A 22,309-nucleotide genomic window follows, 5' to 3' on the forward strand; every position below is an offset into this window, starting at 1 on the left:
GCCTGATGTCCTTTAGCCCACAATCATACTTGCTCTCCACACGTTAACTCATACGACTCGTTCTTCGTAGCCCTAGATTCCCCTGTGGTGAGGCCTGCGCGTTAGTCCTAACTTTGGGCAAAATCATCTCAGTTTGCTCAGTTCCTTGTAACAGCACTAGACCCCTCCACCCAATTCTCCACCAACCATCATATGGAAGTAAAAAGCTTGTTTCTGTTTCACACTACAGTGACAGAACTAATACTAACCATAATGACTCGATAAGCACCAAGCAACCACCTTCCCCATCCACTCTTAAACACTACCAACATACATCCATCTGAAACTATTGTCCCAAGGCATGTACGAGTTATGCTTTCTCATCTTCCTTTTGGTCACCACCAGTTTCTTCAAACATCATAAAGTAATGACCCCTCGTGCTCGAGGTACAACTTCAGTACTGAAGACACGGAGTGCATACATGCTCCCCATTTCTCCTACGTTCACTCCACGAAGACGTACACATAACACCCTCTCCCTTCTATACCAGTGGTCCCATTCAGTGGGCTTAGGCGGCTTTTTCAGCGCTGCGGGAGCCCTATAGAAGGGCAGACTAGAGTCAGACCTTAAACTACGGTATACATCATACAGCACTTAAGCGTCCGACACCCCCGCAATAATCCTGCCCTTCCATATATAACAAATATTGCCTCCCGTATCCTACACTTCATCCCGCAAGGTACCGTCTTCCCCCACACGCAAGACATCGATGCGTAACTTAGCGCCAGTTTACAGCCTCTCTGTTACGTACCCTTTAAAAGGCTTAGAAAGTTGTTTCAGGTGGTGTGGGAAGGCCAGAGGAGGCGAGCCGTTAACACAACACTTTTTGCATACTTTAGCAGCACAATTTACATGTCTACAACCAGGGCGTTTTTTCTTCCGTGTCTTAAGATCCCGGAACAGAGCTTGAGAGGGTTTTCTCGAAGCATGTGAGGCCAGAGTGGCTGACGAGGGTTGGTTGGTTGTTTGGTGCAGCACAGGAGGGTTGCTATTGGTCTGCTGGCTCATGCTAACCTCCTTTGATATTGTGCGCGTATATATATATATATATATATATATATATATATATATATATATATATATATATATATATATATATATATATATATATCCTTTAATACACCGTTTGTTAAAGACCAATGCTTACATAATACGAACTAGATTTCTGTTGTTTTTCAATTTTCCTCACCATACATTGTGCTTCATCAGATAAAGTGTGAATAAAATTTCTTATTTAATCATTTTCATTCTATTCTTGAAATACTCGAATCGTTTCGGGAATACGAACACTGGTCATTTTCAGTCAAATTGATTATGAATAATACAACACGATGTGAAGAACAAAACAAGAGTGAATCACATCTTGAACTGTAATAAATGACACCAGTGACGTGGATAAAGTGTTGATCGGTGGACCGTGTTCCCTCGGAGTTCATGCGTGGTAGAGGTTAAACTGGTTCGGTCAACGAATAGTGGGTTTGCCTGAGGTCACCTTACCTGGGAAAGTCCGCTGAAGGTAGAGAGTGGGGTCATTTTGGTTGTGTTAGAGACTAATTGTAAAGTTGTAGGTTGCCCTGTGTTATGATGATTTATGAAGGGGTGATATTCACTTATGTAGATAGCTTCTGATATCTGTAGTCATGTAGAGTCGTGGCAATGTTTCAGTATCATCAAGTTGTCAGTAAGATGCTAACGACTCGTGAGATTAATGTTATGTTCTTGTTGTATATGTAGTTTAGTGTCTTCTCTTGTGAAGATGGAGTGTTAACGTGGACAGAGTGATGTGGTAGTCATACCAATGTAGTTCACATTGTTTTGAGGTTTACAACCTTCAGTTGGGCAGGAGAACTTGTTAACTACATTGGTCAGGTCTAGTGGGTTATTGCTCTGTGTGAGGTTGTTTCTTATAATGTACTCACCAGGTTTTGTCGCAAATGATTTACTGAATTACGAAACTAGTTCTCATTTAACGACAAGACATTAGAGCAAGAATAATCATCATGATCAAAAGATTAACGAAACAATTATATAATTGAATCAGGCTGGAAGTCGTCCATGGCTGGCTACTGCGGCCATCCCATCCGTCAAGGATCAATTATGCAGATTGAAACACGTGGTGCATCATGATTCATCACGTGACACGTGAATGAAATAGTTATCATCACTAACATTATGAGCAATCTTTTGAAATATGAGTTTTAGAACTCAACCTATTACAAATATTTTTTTTACCGCTCTGTACTTTCCTTTTAATGTGATGTATATATATATATATATATATATATATATATATATATATATATATATATATATATATATTTATATATTTATATATATATATATATATATATATATATATATATATATATATATATATATATATATATATATATATATATTGGAAAGGATCACAATTTTGCGCGTGATCAAGATATTCCTATGAATCCACCGGGAAAATGAAACACGAAAAGTTCCCAAGTGCACTTTCGTATAATAATCACATCATCAGGGGAGACACAAGAGAGAAATATGAGTCAGTTGATATACATCGAAGAGACGAAGCTAGGACGCCATTTGGTAAGCATGTGATATAACGAGAGAGAGAGAGAGAGAGAGAGAGAGAGAGAGAGAGAGAGAGAGAGAGAGAGAGAGAGAGAGAGAGAGACATCGTGGACGACAATCGTGCAGAGCCAGACTGCTGTAGTTTCTCACAAGATCACATCCCCTCTCCCCAGCATCTCACAGCTGGCCTGGGGTCCTGGTGATACATCTCCTGGGACAATATAATATCGTGCACATGAGAGACAGCAGCGCTGAGGCGGGAGATTTCCTGTTGTCCCCGGCCATGATGAACACATTCCTGTATGTGTGTGTCTGTGTACGGCGGATGTGTATAACTGACTGTGGAATAAGATAAGACAGATAACAGGTGATCAGTAATGGTCCATGATGAGGTCATGTGGTGGAGGACAGTGATAATATCTTGGTTCACTGTTCCGTTCAGGATGATAGAACAAGAGGCGCCTCCCATCTCATCATTTCCACAAGCACACTGAATATTTACACTTTCCCTGGAGTGATTCCACTTTCCCATCTCGTAACGATCGGTGATCAGAACTGGTAATTGCTGGTTTAATATGCCACTGTTATCGGAGTGACGTCATTAGAACTAGTTCTCTCATTTTTGTTTATTCTTTCTCAGTATCCAAATACTTCATAGTGATCTCCTTCCATATATAAACAGTTTAAAGTATTTCTCGGTATCTTAATACTTCTTGACAATCTTTCTCAATATCAGAATACGTTTTGGTAATCTTTCTCGGTAACTAAGTACTTCATCATGATGGTTCGTAGTATCTAAATACTTCATAGGTTGATTTTCAAGTTTCATTCCTGACCCAAATATATTTTGTGCTAGTGGTATAATTGATGAACATTCGATGTTAAACATTGACTCGAAATATTGTTCGATAAGGAAACAATTTCTTTATCATAATTACTAAGTGAGGATTATTCGTTATGTAAGTGTACCATGGGGACATAAATGTCTCTGGTCTTCCTTACATATTGATGTAATTCGTTAGGGCGCTTCACAGAGAAGGATATTCTGTCTTCCTATTCTCTTGACTGTAATACATATTTTTCTATAGGTTTTTGTTATATCATATACATCAAATTTAAGACTTGTCAATTAATCCAGATAACCCGTACCCACTTTCCTTTCGTGATCAGTTGAAAGCACTGCCGTCTTTAATCATCAAGCTTGATCAATCTTTCTCATTAATCCTCTTATATCGCTTGAGAAATAATCTTTATCTTACTGGAATTCCAACGCACTTTGTCGAAGTTTGCGAAATTAAAGGTGTGTGTGTGTGTGTGTGTGTGTGTGTGTGTGTGTGTCTGTGTCTGTGTGTGTGTCATTTGTTAACTTCTTTCACATTAAGTTGAGATTTCTTGTTCTCGTTCAGCTGAAGGCAGAGATCTCGAGCTACAGATACCTGTTGGTCAGGCCTCATCTGACACATTACTCGGGGTCAGATCAGCCTGAGTGGTAGCCCTCCCTGCTGGGTGTAGGTGACCTGTTTGTTATCGTACACCTTCTGCATACCTGTGTTGAGATTGTATACCCTCCCCAGCAAACAAGCTCCCATCACTACTAGCGCAGCCCCACACATCTTTGTAATCTACCCACAAAATACCCTTGACTCTGGTACTGACATCCACCATCTTACTGTCAGGTAAAGATATCTGTGTAAGCCTTCCCGGCAATCCTCGTTGACCTCACCACTAGTGAGCGCAACAGAAGAGGTATCGTACGCTCGTGTATGTCAACCATCCGAGTTTATATACCACACGGTGTCCGTACCTACCCATCAGCTGACTGGCCTTCGTGGGGGATGACATTTCAGAAATACTTCATTTTCACGTGACGTGTCTCACGATTGTTACTGATAAGTGAGGGAACAAGAATAAGTTGTGTTGTAGATCTTGCAGGTTGTAGAAGTGACTGATGATGATATTCGCAGGTTATAGAACGCCTTATTTTTACTCCCTGCCTGCGGGGGCACATGTGTAGCGTGGGATTGAAATATTCCGCGTCGTTTCATAATCAAGAGATGAGAGAGGGAGAGGAGTGAGTGTAGCGTCGGTGTTCATTTCCACCCGTGTATTAAACCTGGGAAGTCGAGAGTCGGGCGGGTGTGTGCTGCTGCAGGTGGCCATGTTTAAGGTTTCAGTAGTGACTGGCCTTCCAGCTAGGTCAGCCAGGAAGAGCTGGAATCCCGCCACCGACTTCCCCAGGTGAAATGTGATCTTCGCGACGGGATTTCTGTGGTGAAATTAGCATAGGCCCGAGGGAGGAGGAACCCCAGGCCAGAGAGAGGAGGGATCGCAACCCTGAAACAGGAGGAACCTCAGCACTGAGAAAGGAGGAACCCCTGATCCCTGAAAGAGGAACACCAGATCTGAGAGAGGAGCAACCCCAGCACGGAGAGGAGGAAGGTCTATACGTGAAGTCCTTCTCGTCTGAGTGGTTTGTGATCTGTGTCAACGTGTGGCGTGTGACGCCCCACGGTAGTACAGACCTTCCCGACTGGCCTCACCAGCAGCCAGTAACAGCCAGGTGACCCTCACAGCCCCACACACACTGAGCTTAATAACAGAAAAGCTTGTCATGTTGTCTGCACAAGTCTCCTGCTACAGCTGGACTTCATTACTTTTACAATGTCGCTTTTATATTATAGCTTCTATAGCTCATTGTGTGTGTGTGTGTGTGTGTGTGTGTGTGTGTGTGTGTGTGTGTGTGTTTGGATGGAGGAGGGGAGGGTGATAGAGATATTCTCAGTCTTGTGTGAATTAAAGAGAAAATACAAAAATTATGAGATACGTGGGGATCGAACCCACGACACCTAATATACCAGCGTGGTGCAGATGTTTATGCATATTCATCGTGTGGGTCTTCAGCTTCGTGCTCAGGACATGGTGGTCGAACCTGTGTCCAGCTTTGTGTGGACTGTTGGTGACACGTCCACAATACCGTCATGAGATCGTGGTCTAGTAGACGCAGGGCTGTGGTGAGACGATTCATCTCCTCTGCCACGCATGTGGTAGTGTTCCACTGCACTCAGTGTCCGGGTCCATAATTTGGCTAAGTTATACGTCTATGTTCAGTTCTCCGTCAGTGTGTCTGATGCTGGGACGTTGTCCTTGCATCTGTAGGTACACACTGATAAAATCCCCAGCATCACACTGTTGCTGTGTCACCCTCGCCTACATCCCACAACGTACAGTAGGACGTGAATCAACAGTAATTACCTGTTTCTGTTACGTCACTTTGTTCAGTTAAGTTCATGAGGCCGTAATCTTTTAAGGAGACCATGTAGTAAATACCACCCATATGTATACAGATCAGGGGAAAGACAAGTCTTTCCAAATAGGTAAACTGTAGTTCTCATGATTGTGCTTGATGTAACGACTGTATACAAACATGTCATCCATACGCCAGGCTGGTGAAATGGCTGACAAATACGTGCAGGTCGACGGTATGTAGCCACAGTGCGCACTAAGGCAATACGTTGTAGAGGCAATGGTGAAGGGAATGGGTTATCGACGTTAAGGACTGGGGCTGTAGTTGCCATGTTGGAGTCGGTTGGCTTTGTGTTGTTTGACAGCCAAGCTGGTTGTTTGCGTCATCCACGCAGTTTTATTTGATTTGAAACTCCAATGCGAACTTCGTCCAGGTGTTCCGAAGCTCCAGTGCGTCGCTCAGTGGGTTGGTTGGTTCAGAGGTTCATTTTGAGGTTTCATTGTTTCGATGTGAGATGTGTTAACTAGTTCGTGTGATTAAGTGCTTCTGTATCTCATATCTTGCGTGGTTCTTAGTTCCATCTTACAGTATGAATTCGGCGCCTCAAGACCTATGTATGCTTCACGTTAAATGGTCGTCCCATATCACCACAAGGTCGTCTCCCTTGTTTGAAGTTTCTGATCGAAGTAGCTCGAGTCAGCTGAGATTCGACTCTCTGTCTGTCCACTGCCGTGCGGGTATCGAGCCTGTGAGGACGTTGTTATATCGTCTGGCCTCCGTGTCCGACCCAACGGTCGGGGGCGACGCGGCGGGACGATACTCTCCTGGCGAAGGTGTGTGATCCTCGGCAACAGCTGCTCCTGGGAGTGAGCAGATCGTGGCGAGGGATCACCACAGGAAGAACCATAACGGTGAGTGGCAGGAAGGGGTGTCAGTGGCCATGGTCTCGTTTTCTTTCTCCTCTCCCAGCGTCTCCTTCCTCCTCTCTTGCTTCCACACTCAAACACTGCACGAAGCTAGGGCGTCTTGCGGGAGGAGCCGCGCGTGAGTGGCTGTGAGGAGGAGGTAGGGAGATGATAGGCTGGTCGTCCTCCCTCCCTCCCCATAACCCTATCTCCAAGACGCACTTGCGAGGAAGGGAAGCTTAAAAAAAGATGGTCAACTCGAAGTGCGAAGTGCAATGTTTAAAATCTATTTCTTGAATATTTCCTATGATTAACGGCCGTGTGTTCCCTGACGAAACATGTAGCGTTAAGATGTTCATGATGGTAGACTGAACATCAGAGCTCGGTCAGGGAGGCCCTAGGTGTTCACCTTGTGTTCCTTGATAGATGGACTTCGTGAACTATATCTATAGATTTTTATCTACCATTAGGTCTTAGTTCATGAACGATCTGTTTCCAGCTGCAAACTGTGTCAGGACGTGTTTTGTTGAAGGTTATGACTGTGTTGGAGGAGGGACTGTGTGTGGCGGGGGTAGGCTAACTCATCATCATCAGGTGTTCTCATTGGTACAATCTGGTGGCCAAGTATGGATATAGCGGGAAGGAGATCTCGTGATTAGTGTAGTTTAGCACTTGCGTTTGAGGAAGTAGTTCTTTACGTAACACCAAGAATTCCCGTTTATCTTTGTAGAGCCAGCTACGTCAAGTAGATGGGGCCATAGGCCATAAAGTGTTGTGATGTAAGAGAGAGAGAGAGAGAGAGAGAGAGAGAGAGAGAGAGAGAGAGAGAGAGAGAGAGAGAGAGAGAGAGAGAGAATACGGAGCAATTGACCAGTAAGCGTCTGGTGTCTGATAGTAGCATCGTGGACCTATACAGAGGATGTTTGGAATGTGTTAAATCGATGTTTGTGGTGATGTAGGGGTGGATGAAGGAATCTGCGGGTAGAGGTTGCTGAGATGTGAGGCAGGGGTATAAGATCTTATGTTTCTCCTCTGAGGCTGGTGGCTGATAATGGAGTGGTTTGGGTGGGAGAGATCTAGTGTCGTTGCAGGCTTGAGCGCCCTATTTTCAAGTGGGCTTATATTAGGAGGATCTTTGTTTCATTATGTAGGTGTTAAGCGCTTGTGGTTGCTAGACAATCATTGGTTCTCCTGATTGCTCTGTTTTGTGTGGTTTTCAACATTTGTGTGTTTGCTTTTGATTGCGTGGAATACAAAGTAGGTGAGGCGTAGTGTCAGTTGGAGTGGATGATTTGTTTCCAGAGAAAGCCAAGGAATTTTGTCTCCTGTCCAAAGCTGGTGCCAGTTGCTGTTTGTGATTTTTTTTTTTTTGTGTGTGTGTGTGTGTTGGGGGGGGAGTAAATGTCATATTTGTGTGTCATGTGTAATGGCCAGAATGGTAGGTGTTTAGAGCTTTGTTGAGTGCTTCATGAGTGGATTGGTGAGGTGAGTGTGGTTCGGGCTGTCATATGCGCCAGACATGAGTGTTGTGAGGTTCTTATAGTTCCTCGTGTTGAAGGTGTCACTTTTGCAGTTTTGTTCTCAGTGACCAGTGATGGTGTTATTTGATTTTGGTTTTGTTCTCTGATTTCCTTTGATGGTGAGAGGTTGTGCCTCAACTGTTCTTTATGAGGTGTGTAACTTGTTGGCAGAAATATGAGGTTATATTTTTTTGTCTTTTTCGTATAAGCATTTTGACGGTTCGGATATATATGTTGATGAAATGTAAGACTACGTGATTTAATACATGGCAGATCACATATACTGAAGTGTTGGTGGGTTTGTTTCCTGGTATTGTCCGTAGTTTATAATGTTTATAATGTTGTTATGGACTGCATTCCTGAAGGAATGTCGTTGTCTGTGAGCTGTTTTGTACCGTCATTGGTATTATAAGATGGTATGGTATGATGGACGAGCGTTATAAGATCCTCCTACGTGTTCTTATCTTTCTTGTCTCAGGGTTGTGTAGTGGTAGATAAGTGGTAGGTTACTTCTAGACGTGAGTCTGGTTTCTTAGATGAAGACTTTGTTCATGTTGGGTTCACGGGGTTGGTCGATATGTTTTATTCTGTACATTTCTTTATAATGCTAGTGATGATGAGTTACATAGCTTGTCCCTGTGGCTCTGTGGCGTGTTGGAGTATTCATTTGTGAAGAATAAGACTTGGCGTTTTTGTCCTGCTGTTTGCTGAGTGTTTGTGCTGAAGATAAGTGGGTTTTAGGAGAGGTTTTTAGAGTTTGTGTCTTAGTGGATGTTGCTTAGCAGGTGCTCTGAGTAGTTCTTTTATGGATGAGGGTGACGTGCAGTGGAGGTGATTTAAATGTGCGTTGGAACATCTATTGGAGTAGTGCCTTTTGGCGATATACTTTTGGTAGTGTGGGCAGAGGTAGTGTGATGGTCCACGGTTGCGGGTAATGTTACCAGCTTGCACTAGTAGCTGGAAGATGATGACAAGAGAGATGCAAGCTGGGGAGGAAGAGCCAGTAGACTTGGGGAGATGTAAGCTGGGTAGGTCGAGACGGTATGCTGGGGGAGACATAAGTCGAGGAGTTAGGCGCGGGGAAGCTGGCAAACGCTTGGGAATATCCCAGCTTGTTGTGGGCAACATTATTCTTGCTAGGAACAACAATACATTGTCATCATCAAATCCTGAATGATATTCCCTCAGCTTAAAGTGGTGATGAGGGAGGGGGAGGGTGATTGGTGTCATACTGGCACATGAGTGGGGAGAACAACGCAGGAGTGGGGAGAACAACACAGGAGTGGGGAGAACACCACAGGAGTGGGGAGAACAACACAGGAGTGGGGAGAACACCGTAGGAGTGGGAGAACACTACAGGAATGGGAAGACCGTCAAATTAACACAAGAATGGGGAGAATATTACAGTAACATAGCAGTGGAGAGAACACTGCAGTTAGACAAGAGTGAGGACAACATTGCAGTAACATACGAGTGAGGAGAACACCACAAAAACACAGGAGTGTGGAGAACATCACGGTAACACAGGAGTGTGGACATAACAGTAACACAGGAATGTAGTGAACGCCACAATAACATAAGATTGAAGATATCACAATAACACAAGGGTGGGAAGGACATGATGATGATAATGAGGTAAGACAGATTAATTTAGGTATAATGATGGTAATGAGGTATATATGATAACAGTAAGCTATGTAGAACAGAGTAATATAGGTATGATAGCAGGTATGAGGAAGAGTAGTGTAGGTATGATAACAGGTGTGTAGAAGAGTAGTGTAGGTATGATAACAGGTGTGTAGAAGAGTAGTGTAGGTATGATAACAGGTGTGTAGAAGAGTAGTGTAGGTATGATAGCAGGTGTGTAGAAGAGTAGTGTAGGTATGATAACAGGTGTGTAGAAGAGTAGTGTAGGTATGATAACAGGTGTGTAGAAGAGTAGTGTAGGTATGATAACAGGTGTGTAGAAGAGTAGTGTAGGTATGATAACAGGTGTGTAGAAGAGTAGTGTAGGTATGATAACAGGTGTGTAGAAGAGTAGTGTAGGTATGATAACAGGTGTGTAGAAGAGTAGTGTAGGTATGATAACAGGTGTGTAGAAGAGTAGTGTAGGTATGATAACAGGTGTGTAGAAGAGTAGTGTAGGTATGATAACAGGTGTGTAGAAGAGTAGTGTAGGTATGATAACAGGTGTGTAGAAGAGTAGTGTAGGTATGATAACAGGTGTGTAGAAGAGTAGTGTAGGTATGATAACAGGTGTGTAGAAGAGTAGTGTAGGTATGATAACAGGTGTGTAGAAGAGAGTAATGATATTTGTCTTCTGCTCGGCAGGTCATGACAGCGATGCGTGTGAGGAAGGGGCCGTCGTGCCCTCAGCTCCGCCCATGGAACACATGGACCACTTCACTGGATACGAACAGGTCTCCTTTGAGGCAGGTGAGTACTGCAGTAACCCCTGGGATGGTCAGGTGGTGGTGCCCCTTGAAGTAGATTGGGCTGAGCTGTCCCCCTCCCCAGGGATGGTTGGGTTGTGCCTCTCGAGGTAGGAGAACTATACTGTTGCTTTCTCTACGTGGAAATGTAAGTCTTAGAGTCCTGGGCGATCTTGCGGTTCATTAGGAGACCTCCAGACCAGAGCTCCATCATTGATATTTATGCATTACTTTTTCAAAGGTTTATTTGTGGCTTCACAGGACTTTGAAGTGACCCCATATGATATTAGGTTATGACAGATAATTGGAAAATTGATGATAATTACTCCTGCCATGTACATTCGTACTATGATATTCTCTTTTGATTCGACCTCAGAAAGTGTTCCAGTCATATATTTTTACAGGTAGGGCAGGGAAAGTGTGAAGAATTTTATTTAGTAATATTTGTACTATCTAGTGTTGATTCCTCATAGTGTGTCTACTGAACGAGAACTTTTGATGATATCGTGTTAATCCATTGCTGTAACAAAGCTTTCGTGGCCTTAAACCTTATTTGTCTGCTACCAGAATCTCTGTACTTTAGAAAATGTTTTAATTTTAAAGAGGCTTAATCTTCAGCGCACCTTCAAATTTTGGCGTAGTCTACCCAATATGTACGTTTTCTTAGATAAACTTACTGCGAAAGAGAAAACGTTAGTGCTCGACTTCTTCTTTACAGGGGTGACTAAACGTATTACTTTATAATATGTAATAGTTATTCATGATAGCAGATTGATACGACAGTAAGCGTACCTTTTGCAAATCGGTGTGATTTCCTTTCAGAAAACTATAGAATTATCGTTGGGAATCGTAGATTTGCACATTTTTAAAAGGTACACTTCTGTGTGCTGCACTACCTTACCCTCATAACTGGCGTAGCATTCAGGACCACAAGGTGTTGGAAGGTGTTTGAGAAATGAAAAGGACTGGTCGTTTGTCTCTTACTATTATCCACCATCATGTCTTTTACTTTACCAGACTACAAGTCTAATGGTATACGAGAATGAGACAAGTAGGATGGAGGGACGGGTTGTGACAGAGCCTCCGAAATATACTAAAATACGCGGAAATTACTGGAGACTAACGCTCTGTACGCCATCCAGATTGCGTAAAGCCGTGTTCGAATGAGCCAGTAGACCAGTGGATGACAATGACAAACATTTGTAGCCAAACATCGACATACTACATCTCATCTGTGTCCTGCTGTTACATGTGAAATCAGATAACGATTGGAAAGTGATAAATCCCCGCGTGGAATGAGATATGAGGACGGCAGTCAGCTGCCGAGTGAGGAACAATGTGACAAACGTTTTCTCATGAGACATTTATACTTATTCCACTCAAGAAGTAAAGGTTTGAGAAGTGACGTGATACAGACATGAAATATCATGGATGACGCAATTCATCATACATTTACATGGCTCGCACGTCCTTATAAGAGCCCGCTACTTTATCTGTAGTTACGTTTAGGCCAACCTGTGCCAATGATGGCACACATGACAACGGGCTGTCATTAACACAGGCCAAGCCTAGTGTCAGTGATTCTTTACACACACACACACACACACACACACACACACACACACACCATGCCAGGTAACCATTTTATCGACCAGCCTGTAAGGAAGGTGGAACAGCTGGGTGGACTGCGGACCGGCTACTGCGACCAAGTAGTAACCTGTGCGGGTTAGAACCCAGGCGGGCCCGTGCATGCGCAGTGGTCAGTAACGCTAGCCGCTACACCAAGGAAGGTATTATAACCGTATGTATGTGTTATGTACGTCTGTATGTATACACGTATGTATCAACTGTTGTCCATAAGGACAGACTCGAAAGCATTACCAAACGAGCGGGTGGGGTCGAAGTGTTGGCCAACCTTATACAAGAGAGAGGCAATTTGGATGGTATACACTCGGTTAGACTCGTGTATATGTGTTGAAAAATTTTGGCATCAGGTAAAGAATGCTGTATTAAATGACGAGGTGGCACCATTGCTAAGGAATACATGTCAACACTACACTGTTTTCATTTTGCATATACTCTTCCTCCACATTTTTTTTTTATTTTGTTATTCTTGGGTAAATTACGGGCCTTATCGATTGTTTCTTGGTTGTGAAAGAAATGTTTTATATTGTGAATACGATGTGATTGGATACAAATCTTTACCTTTCATTATCAGACATTGTTCTACCAGCTCATTTAAACAAAGACCATTTTGGGTGGAATTCACTGGTTACTCTTATATTTATGCATATTTTGATATTTTATGCATAGTATTACTCATGATTTACACATATTGTCGGATGTGTGGATGATTTTACGCATAATCTAATCGTACATTTGGGTTTTGTTGTACCTGTTGGGGTTGAACGGCTTGTTATATGGTCTCAGACACCTGATGAGGGGTTCCAGATATTTGTTTTTCGATTCCTGATTATAACGACGTCGACGGCTCTTCATCGACCCTTGTCGACCATTCGATAGACATACAGCAGAATCATCGACCAGAGAGTGGCAGTTCGAGGGAGGGACGGGTTGTTATGATTTGTAGGTGGATGGACGGGTTGTAGGGGTTGCTGGAGGGATTTGTTGTTGTTGTTTAATTCAGTTACAGATTTATGTTTTAATGGCTCTTAGAAATCATGTAGCAATGTATAAGGTATAAGTAGGCCGTGAGAAATCATTTTATGATTAAGCTTGTGTGTACACCATAGTCAGGCATCAATATGTTTTGTTATGCCTCATTCTCTCTGGGGAAGATTTCAGAGAAAACGGATCCTACCGAAGGAAAGTTTAGGGGTAACGCGCACAAGTTCCACCCTTCATACTGGACGTTGAAACGGAAATCCTAACGACATTTTCTTTAAGAATCACACCTTTTGCTTTAGAATTTAAAGGAACGCGAGATGTGAGGATTGTAATTTGAATATGAAATATTTATTTAAATGTAGCTGAGCACTGTAATAGATTAGGTCTTCGGTACAGAAATCATTATACAATAGGAATGTCGACCAGTGTTGTATCAGAAAAATATTCGTGTTATCAGAACCCCGTTGAAGCAACACCTGTTAGCTCTGCCAACACTGAGATGTTTACTGATGCTTTTTCCGCAACACTTGCCGCTTGGAGGCTTCATACAATACCTGTGTTGAGGCATTTGTTATTTTCGACTACACACACACACACACACACACACACACACACACACACACATGTCGTCGTCTCATGTCCCCATCGTCATCCAGGTTCCTCCAGTGGTGGTGACATTATGGTTGCTCTGGTTGCTTGGTCCCCGGGTCCATGACTCATGCTGGAGACATACGACTCTCCGTATACATGTCACCTGCCTAGTTTTCCAGCTGTGCCTCTCGTCCTGGTCTCTCATTTTCTGTTCTAGTACCGATGAACTGTTGTATGATAATATCGTCATGGCCTCCAGGGTGTGTATGTGTAGTTATCATGTCTGCCCTAACTCTTCTCTCTTCTATCGTGGATAAGAAGATGGCTTCCATCTTCTCTCTCGTAGCTCATTCTCCTCACTCGTCTTACCAGTCTGTTGTAGTCCTGTCGACTCTCTCCCGCAACTCTAAGTCGTCCTCCAGCTGTGAGGGAAGGGTTGTTGATATACATTTCAGCTTCGGCTGTCCATAAACATGAAGGCATTCACGCGCCCTCCACGTGCAGCTCTGGTGACGATTTGCACGTACTGTCCACTCCCAGGACGCTCTCATACTGTGACCTCTGTAACGTGTTTCCTCCGATATGATACTCGTCGTCTGGTCTGTTATAACTCTCTCTCTCTCTCTCTCTCTCTCTCTCTCTCTCTCTCTCTCTCTCTCTCTCTCTCTCTCTCTCATTATGAATTCACATATTCCTGGGTGGAATTTCATAGTGTACTTCTCCTGCCACTGCTCATCGTGTCTAGGCTTTTGTATTCACACATGTACACTTCGCTGTTCCTGCTTCTTTGCATTGTTTGTCACAACTTGATCATCAGCGTATATACTCGAGTGTGAATCCAGTTCGTTTGGTGTATCATTGACGCCAACGTAAGATGTTTCCCCTGGCATGTGTTCTGTGTTCCCTCACAGTCAGGCAGCTGTCAGTCCACTTGAGCACCCCACCGTTGACTCTCATCCTGGGTGTTTACCATCAGTCATCTGTGGTGCACGATATCGAGGGCCTGCTGGCGGTGCAGGAACACACATACGGTCATCTTTTATTTCTAGGATGTTGTTCGTCACATCAGATCTCATCCGTCTCACGTCACGTTCTCTCTCATGTAGATCATTTGTGATGACTGTTCTCTAGTATCTCGCAGGTTAGGCTTGTTAAAGACGCTGGTCCATGAATCATGACTGTATACTCTGTTCACTGACGGTGGACATCTGGGACGAAAGGACGCTAATGACTGGCGGAGCTTGTGGACCACCAACAGCATGTGCACAAGTGAATGTGGGGACCTTTACCAGGTGTCCTCCTGGGTTCACCATTACCATCAGGCGCGGTCCAGCACCGCCACACACATTCATTTTCGATGACCCAACCTTCATGCAAACCACCTCTGGCCGTCAGTTAGCGAGGCAACTTTTCCTGTTGTTTTCCATTAACCTGAGGTACCAATATGTCGTCCCACTCCATTAAAAGTGCTCTACCGCTTGACACTTTCTTATATCGAAAGCCAAGTTCAGGAACAACTTTCCACATTGTCGTCCTCCCACCTTCAAGCACCGCTGGGTCTTCCTTTACTTTCTCGAGGAGTACATTTCAGATCGAAGTTCTCCTGTCTCCCGTAGAATGATACAATTTCTCTCCTGATAAACTCCTTAGTCAGACTCGTCCAGTTTGCTCAGTACAACGTCATTCCTTGACGTTGTGTGAGCGGTCAGTGGTATGGGTTGGGGTTGGCTGTCGGACCCCTGCCACTTTCACTCTCTGTCGACACTTTCGTGTCTTGGACAGTCTATTGGGCGACCTCTTGGCTCGATTCTGCTCCCCATTGTCGACTGGAGTCGCGATATAGGTCCATGATGACTGCCAGTCTGACTGTATTCGTGCCCGCCTCACAGCACTAACTTCTCTGGTCACATCACCCTGACGTGGGTGGTGGTACACTCAAAACTCCTGCAGTCGCCTGCTGCTCGCCCACATTAAGACGCAATATATTAACACATTAAACCAACACATGTGGAAAATAATATATTTCTTCAGTCTGAGTTTATTGTGAGGTAAGTAACCCCCCCAACTTACCACGCAAAGGTCCTGGGTTCGAGGCCTGGCTGTTGGAGGATTAAATTTTTTTTTCTTTATTTATCTTGACCACTGCCTCGCCCCCACCCAGCTCCTTTCCCCTCCCAACACATCCCATTCATTACGATTAATTTCTTTTAAAAAAAGAAATAGAAAGGAAGAAATACAATTACGACTTCTGCTCCGCTGTCGACCCCAATTGTACCGTCTGACCCTGACATTACCCAACCTGACCTGACGACCTGGCATAGCCTGTCGCCACCTGACCTGACCTGACCCAACCTGGCCCCGCCCCTTCCTGGTAACGCCAAATGAACCGATTCGTACCGACTTCGTGATATTATCCTGTGACGTCATAGATTAGCATAATTAACATACTTTTATTCATGGCTCGTGATAATGAGGTCAAGTTAATTACTTGTGACTTGACCCACGCATGGTAATGAGACTGACTCATTAATAAGACAACTCCCTTGACCTCCACTAACTATCTGCCGGGTCAAACAGTATTTTGAGAATATATATATATATATATATATATATATATATATATATATATATATATATATATATATATATATATATATATATGAATGAAGATGATGTCTTAAAGGTGTCTTAGATCTCTGATATTACTAGAAGTCATCAACTTTACTATATTGCAGTTTCAGGTAAAGATTTTCTATTAGCTTGGAAGTGTTGCACACGCACCTGAACTCCTCCTCCTACGCGCGCACACACACACACACACACACACACACACACGTGTGAGCTGTGTGGGTGGGGGATGTATATAGCCTCTTTAGCTGCTGCGCTGAGCGGCCACAAGGGGGTGGTAGAGGACAAGAGGGGGGGAGGGTTGGTATTGGAGGAGCTACTGTTTTGTGGATCTAGGGTCGTATGCAAATGGCCAGCCATCAGTTACCAAGAAAGGAAACTGGTCAGTGGGAACGCCATCTGTTAGCTGTAAAGGGTACCAGACACTGGTAACGCCATCTATTAGCGGCAGGGGGCGGTATTTATTAGGAACACCATCTGTTAGTGGTCGCGGTACTATTTCCTGGGGACGCCATCTGTTAGTGGTAAGGGGTATCACTGTGAACGCCATCTGTTAGCCAGAGGGGAAAGTTGGACAATATCAGTGCCATATATCAGAGCCAGAGGAAACTGGTGAGTGTCGGAACTATGTTACCAAGATGGGTAACTGGGATCATTTAGCGATCCCAAGATGGGAAACTGGGATCAGTGATGCCATCTGTTAGCGAGAAGATGAATTGGTTAACTGGGCGCCATCTATTGGCAGTGAGAGAGACTGGTAAGTTATCAACTGGTAGGACGAATTTAGGAAAACTGGTGGTGGTGGGGGGAGGAAGGGGGAAGCCTGGGAGCGAGAAGAAGACTTCATCATTAGCGGCGCCATCTGGTGTCGATGGGGATCATAAATCAGTGGTAGTGCCATCTGTGAGTGGTAAGGTGAAGCTAGTTTGTATGGGGCACCATCAGTGAGGGTAGAAAATCACCGGAGTTGCCATGTATCAACAGGGAGGGTAACTAGTCAGCTGTGGAGTGACATCTATTGGTAACAATGGTAACTCGACCGTGGTGATGTTATCTGTTGGTGATAAGGATAACTGACCCATGCGATAGCAAGAAGGGCGCCGTCCAGTGTTGAATATTGGAAGAGGTGAGAATGGAAATGCGAGAGAAAATGGGGGAAGGAGCGAGAGCCATGAAAACAGAAGAGGAAGTCACACAATGAGAGAAAACGTAAAAATGAAGAGAAAAATAAGAAAATGGGAATTCTGGACGTGGACTGTGGCATAAATGGTTAGAAATGACGTAAGGAGGAGAGGAATGAAGAAAAACGGTTGGAGGCTGAGAGGGAGATTTAGTACAGGAAGGAAGGAAAGAGGAAAGTCAATGACTGAAAGAATTATAAGAAGAAATGGGTCGAGAGAAACTGTAATGACAGAGTGAGAGGGACGAGGTAGGTTTCTCTCTCTCTCTCTCTCTCTCTCTCTCTCTCTCTCTCTCTCTCTCTCTCTCTCTCTCTCTCTCTCTCTCTCTCTCTCTCTCTCTCTCTTTATCTATCTATCTATCTATCTATCTCTATGTATATATGTATGTATGTATACCAGTGTCTGTGGTGGTGTTGGGATTTTAAAAACTTAATGAATTGTTTGCGCCTGATGAAGGGGATTGTCTCCGTGAAACATGTAGCGCATCATGTAGGAAAAATTTACATGTTAGATAAGATAATCTGAACTACCGAATTGCGATTTCACCTTCATTACTACCATCACGGACTAGTGTCATCACCACACCAACAGTATATATGTGCGTATGTATGTGTGTATGTGCGTATGTATATATGAGAGAGAGAGAGAGAGATACTCGTCCATAAATGCTGGTCGGAAGCCTGGGTAAGTTCAGATGAGGTGGAGTCGGCCAACTTGATCAACAAATCTTCATCAGTTTCCACTTAAAGTGTCCCGTTGTTTATGGCTTTGTTTCCCCGACTGTGAGAGTTAAGGGGGGTGGGGTGGGGTGGGGGGTTGAGGGTTAGGATTAAAGTGAGTGGGTGGGGGGTCAGGTGGTCCCGCCGTGTATGTATTCAGTAAATCTTCGTCTTCGGGATATCGTCAATGTGACTAAATTTCACCTTCGTGGTAGGAGATTCCTCTGCTGCCCAAGTTGGGTCGGGCGGTAACACTTCAGAGGTCATCATGAGGTCACAGCAGGTCACGTCGATGGATCAGGTGGATTCACAGCCTCAGCAGCTGACCTCCCCGTGCCCTGGACCCGGTCCACTGTGACGGAGGGAGGCGGGTCCCTCACGCTAGGGCGTCGTGTCTGCATCATTCATTTTGCATATCAGATGAACCCGGAATTGTGCACATTCCTTCAGTATTCACCACACACACACACACACACACACACACACACACACACACACACACACACACACACACACACTATACCCTGCCACACATGTAGTGTAGGATGATAACCGCGTAGCTTCCCATGAGATCGTCCACTTTGTGATAAGTTTCTCAAGTTATTTGTAAATGGGACAGAAAGCAGTGTTGGTCACTACAGTGTAGGGTGCTGTCTACTGTAGCAGATGCGTCTGTCGTAAGTGCCTACGACGACGTGTGTCGGGTCGTGTTGGGTGAGGGTCGTACTTTGTAAGGTCATGATGGGTCAGCCAAGTCACAGTACACGTATTAGGCTTGAGTGTGACTTGGGGTGTGACGACTTCAGTCAGGTGACTTCATTATGCCCGCGGATGACCTGGGGTGAGGACTGGTGGGTGCTGGCCTGGGGTGAGGACTGGTGGGTGCTGGCCTGGGGTGAGGACTGGTGGGTGCTGGCCTGGGGTCAGGACTGGTGGGTGCTGGCCTGGGGTCAGGACTGGTGGGTGCTGGCCTGGGGTCAGGACTGGCGGGTGCTGGCCTGGGGTGAGGACTGGCGGGTGCTGGCCTGGGGTCAGGACTGGTGGGTGCTGGCCTGGGGTCAGGACTGCTAAGCACTTAACACCAGACGAGAGTAAAAGTTTCGCCGGAACTTTGATCTTAACTCTGGATATGACACCATTATGTGTGGCCACATCTTCCCCTCCTGTGTCAGGCTTGGGGTTGGCAGCATTAACATATGTCATCCTCCCTCACCTGACAATATGAGACTCATGAACAAGTATCTTACAACGAATGAGGAACTTTTCTAAGCTGGTCTTCTGAAAATAGGTAGATGGTCTTGGAGTGGGTGTTGGTCGCTGTTGTAGAGTGGGAGGCTCATGCAAGTAGCTTGCAACAGCAGCAATAACAGAAAGACGGATGGCGAGGGTAGATCTGAGCCCTTGTTATCTACACGACAAATCTTCGTGACATGTCTGGCGGTGTAAAGTGAGGACTGGTCTCGCAAAGGTTGGTATGATGACGTGTATAGTGAGGGAGGTAAGCACTGTGTTCGTAAGGTCAGCTCCATTGTGAGTACATGTAGGGTAATGAGGTTGAGAGAGAGAGAGAGAGAGAGAGAGAGAGAGAGAGAGAGAGAGAGAGAGAGAGAGAGAGAGAGAGAGAGAGAGAGAGAGAGAGAGAGAGAGAGTTCAGTTGTAGTGTGAGTTTGAATGGAGAGAACCTGGAGGAAGTGGGGTGTTTTAAACACCTGGTAGTGGACGTGATGACGGATGGAACCATGGGAGGTGGAGTGAGCCATAGGGTGGGTAAGGGGGCGATGATCCTGGGTGCACTTAGTGTGTGGAAGGAGAGGTCAGTGTGTGCGAGGGAAGTAGTGGATATGTCATAGTTGTACCGACGGTGTTGTTGTATAGATGCGAGTCATGGGCGGGGTAAACCATGGAGAGGTCTGTGGGGCCTAGATGTGGATAGGGAGCTGTGGTTTCGGTGCATCACACATGACAGGCGGGGATTATATGTGAACGGATGTGGCCATTCCTTCGCTGCTTCCTGACTGTCACCTGTTGTTACCCCTGGTGTGACTGTTACATGTCACTGCCCCCAGTTTGGTTGTCAGCTCTCTACAGCCAGTTAAGGTTACATCCGTCACCATCCCCAGGCGTCAGCTACCGTCAGTCAGGCCCGCATCACCCACCCTCACAAGCGTCAGCTGTCGTCAGCCAGAAGGGGCTGCATCAACCATCGTTGACGAGCGTCAGCTGTATATGACAGGTGTTGTCAGCTATCGTCAGCTGTATGTCAGCTATTGTCAGCTGTATATGCCAGGTGTTGTCAGCTGTGTATGTAAGGTTAAACTTCCCTTTTCTGCCCGGCCTGCTAGATCTCTCTCTCTCTCTCTCTCTCTCTCTCTCTCTCTCTCTCTCTCTCTCTCTCTCTCTCTCTCTCTCTCTCTCTCTCTCTCTCTCTCTCTCTCTCTCTCCTTTCAACACACTCGAGGCGCTTATCGCCCTTAAAAACTATCGGCATGAGGGCTAGATTCGATGAACTGGTCGCGCACCGCTCGGGATGACACGGACACCAGCCATGATGACCCCGCTGCAGAAGGGCGGGAGTCGCGTGCCGCAGGCGGGGGTCAGCTCTGGTCAGGGTGGCCTGGGTAATGGACGCGGGATCAGCAGGATTAACTGGGAATTTGACAGTCAAGTAGACATGAACTGGGCCGCGTACGTGAGTGTCCGGAGTCCACCTCTCCTCCCCCCTCCCACCCCATCACAACTCAGTTTTGTTTCCGCATCGTGTGTGTTGTTCCCGTCCCTACATCCCCTCCCCCAGGCCTCCGCATGCCTAGCGTGACCTCTGACCTCGTTTTGATCTCTTGACCTTTGCTGCGTTACATTTGACCTAGCCTTGCCTCCTGACTCGCTGCCCTACTGACCGACTCCTCATCTGGCCACTTGACCCCTCCTTCCAATACTGCTTCTGTATCTCTGACCTTTCCCTGACACACAGGCTTGACCTTTGACCTGATTGTGACCTTTGACCTTAAATAGGGGTAACTGGTATAAGAAATCTACCTTCTTTTCTAATGATAAGGATTGAGACGGTTACGGGAATGCGAGTACACACTGGTTTTGTTGGGTAAATATAAAGGCAGTATATCATGGCGAGCTGATAAAAGGTGGTGCAGGATTAGATAAGAAAGTGAGGTGAGCTGAAGATAAGATGAGGCTGGCAGGCACAACAGGAGCTCCGTGGCGGCGTTTGTGCAGGAGCTGGTGTGGAAGTAGTCCAGTAGGAGAGGTGTGTCGCCTGCCTGGGATCTCGCGGTGCACCTACAGGAGAGGTGGCGTTCCCATAGCCAATCTTCGAGCGATTCAAGAATTGTTCACTTACGCATTGTAGTCAGGCCTTGACCTCTGAAGGCGTTAATGACCTTAGCAGCCTAATATTAGGTTTCAAGTCCAAATTTACTACCCAGCCACTCAAGACATTGCCACATGTACACTCAAACACACATACATACACGCAAATGCACACGCATGGCTGTACATAACACATCAGCTTAGCAAAACACACACATGCCCTCAGGCTATAAGTTTTGAAGGAACACGAAAGATCATTGAACATACACAGGGATGATCACAGACGTAAAGATGAGGTATATGGAAAAATGTACATCATATGAAGAAGCAGACTAGCATGGGAAAAGATGAAGATCAAGGAAAGTGAGGATGAGCATGAAGAGGGAGGGAACTGGGAGGAGGGTGAAGGTATGAGGAAGGGAACAGGGAGGAGGTGGAGGTATGAGGCAGGGGCCAGGAAGGAGGGTGAAGGTCCATGAACCTGGCCCAGCCAGACGGAAGGAGCTCCACTAATCCAGAACTTTTATGGCTTATTT

General features: G+C 45.2%; 1 protein-coding gene across 2 annotated transcripts in view; it reads left to right on the forward strand.

The window, feature by feature from the left end:
• Positions 1-22,309, forward strand: part of LOC139751037 (protein SSUH2 homolog) — a 524,722-nt gene that overhangs the window by 214,177 nt on the left and 288,236 nt on the right. For both annotated transcript variants that reach the window (XM_071666156.1, XM_071666157.1), the window contains one exon: positions 10,602-10,706. In XM_071666156.1, the coding sequence (XP_071522257.1) occupies positions 10,602-10,706 (105 nt within the window). The remainder of the gene's footprint in view (positions 1-10,601; positions 10,707-22,309) is intronic.

The sequence above is a fragment of the Panulirus ornatus genome, chromosome 10 (genome assembly GCF_036320965.1).
Source record: "Panulirus ornatus isolate Po-2019 chromosome 10, ASM3632096v1, whole genome shotgun sequence".
Taxonomy (NCBI): Eukaryota; Metazoa; Arthropoda; class Malacostraca; order Decapoda; family Palinuridae; genus Panulirus; species Panulirus ornatus.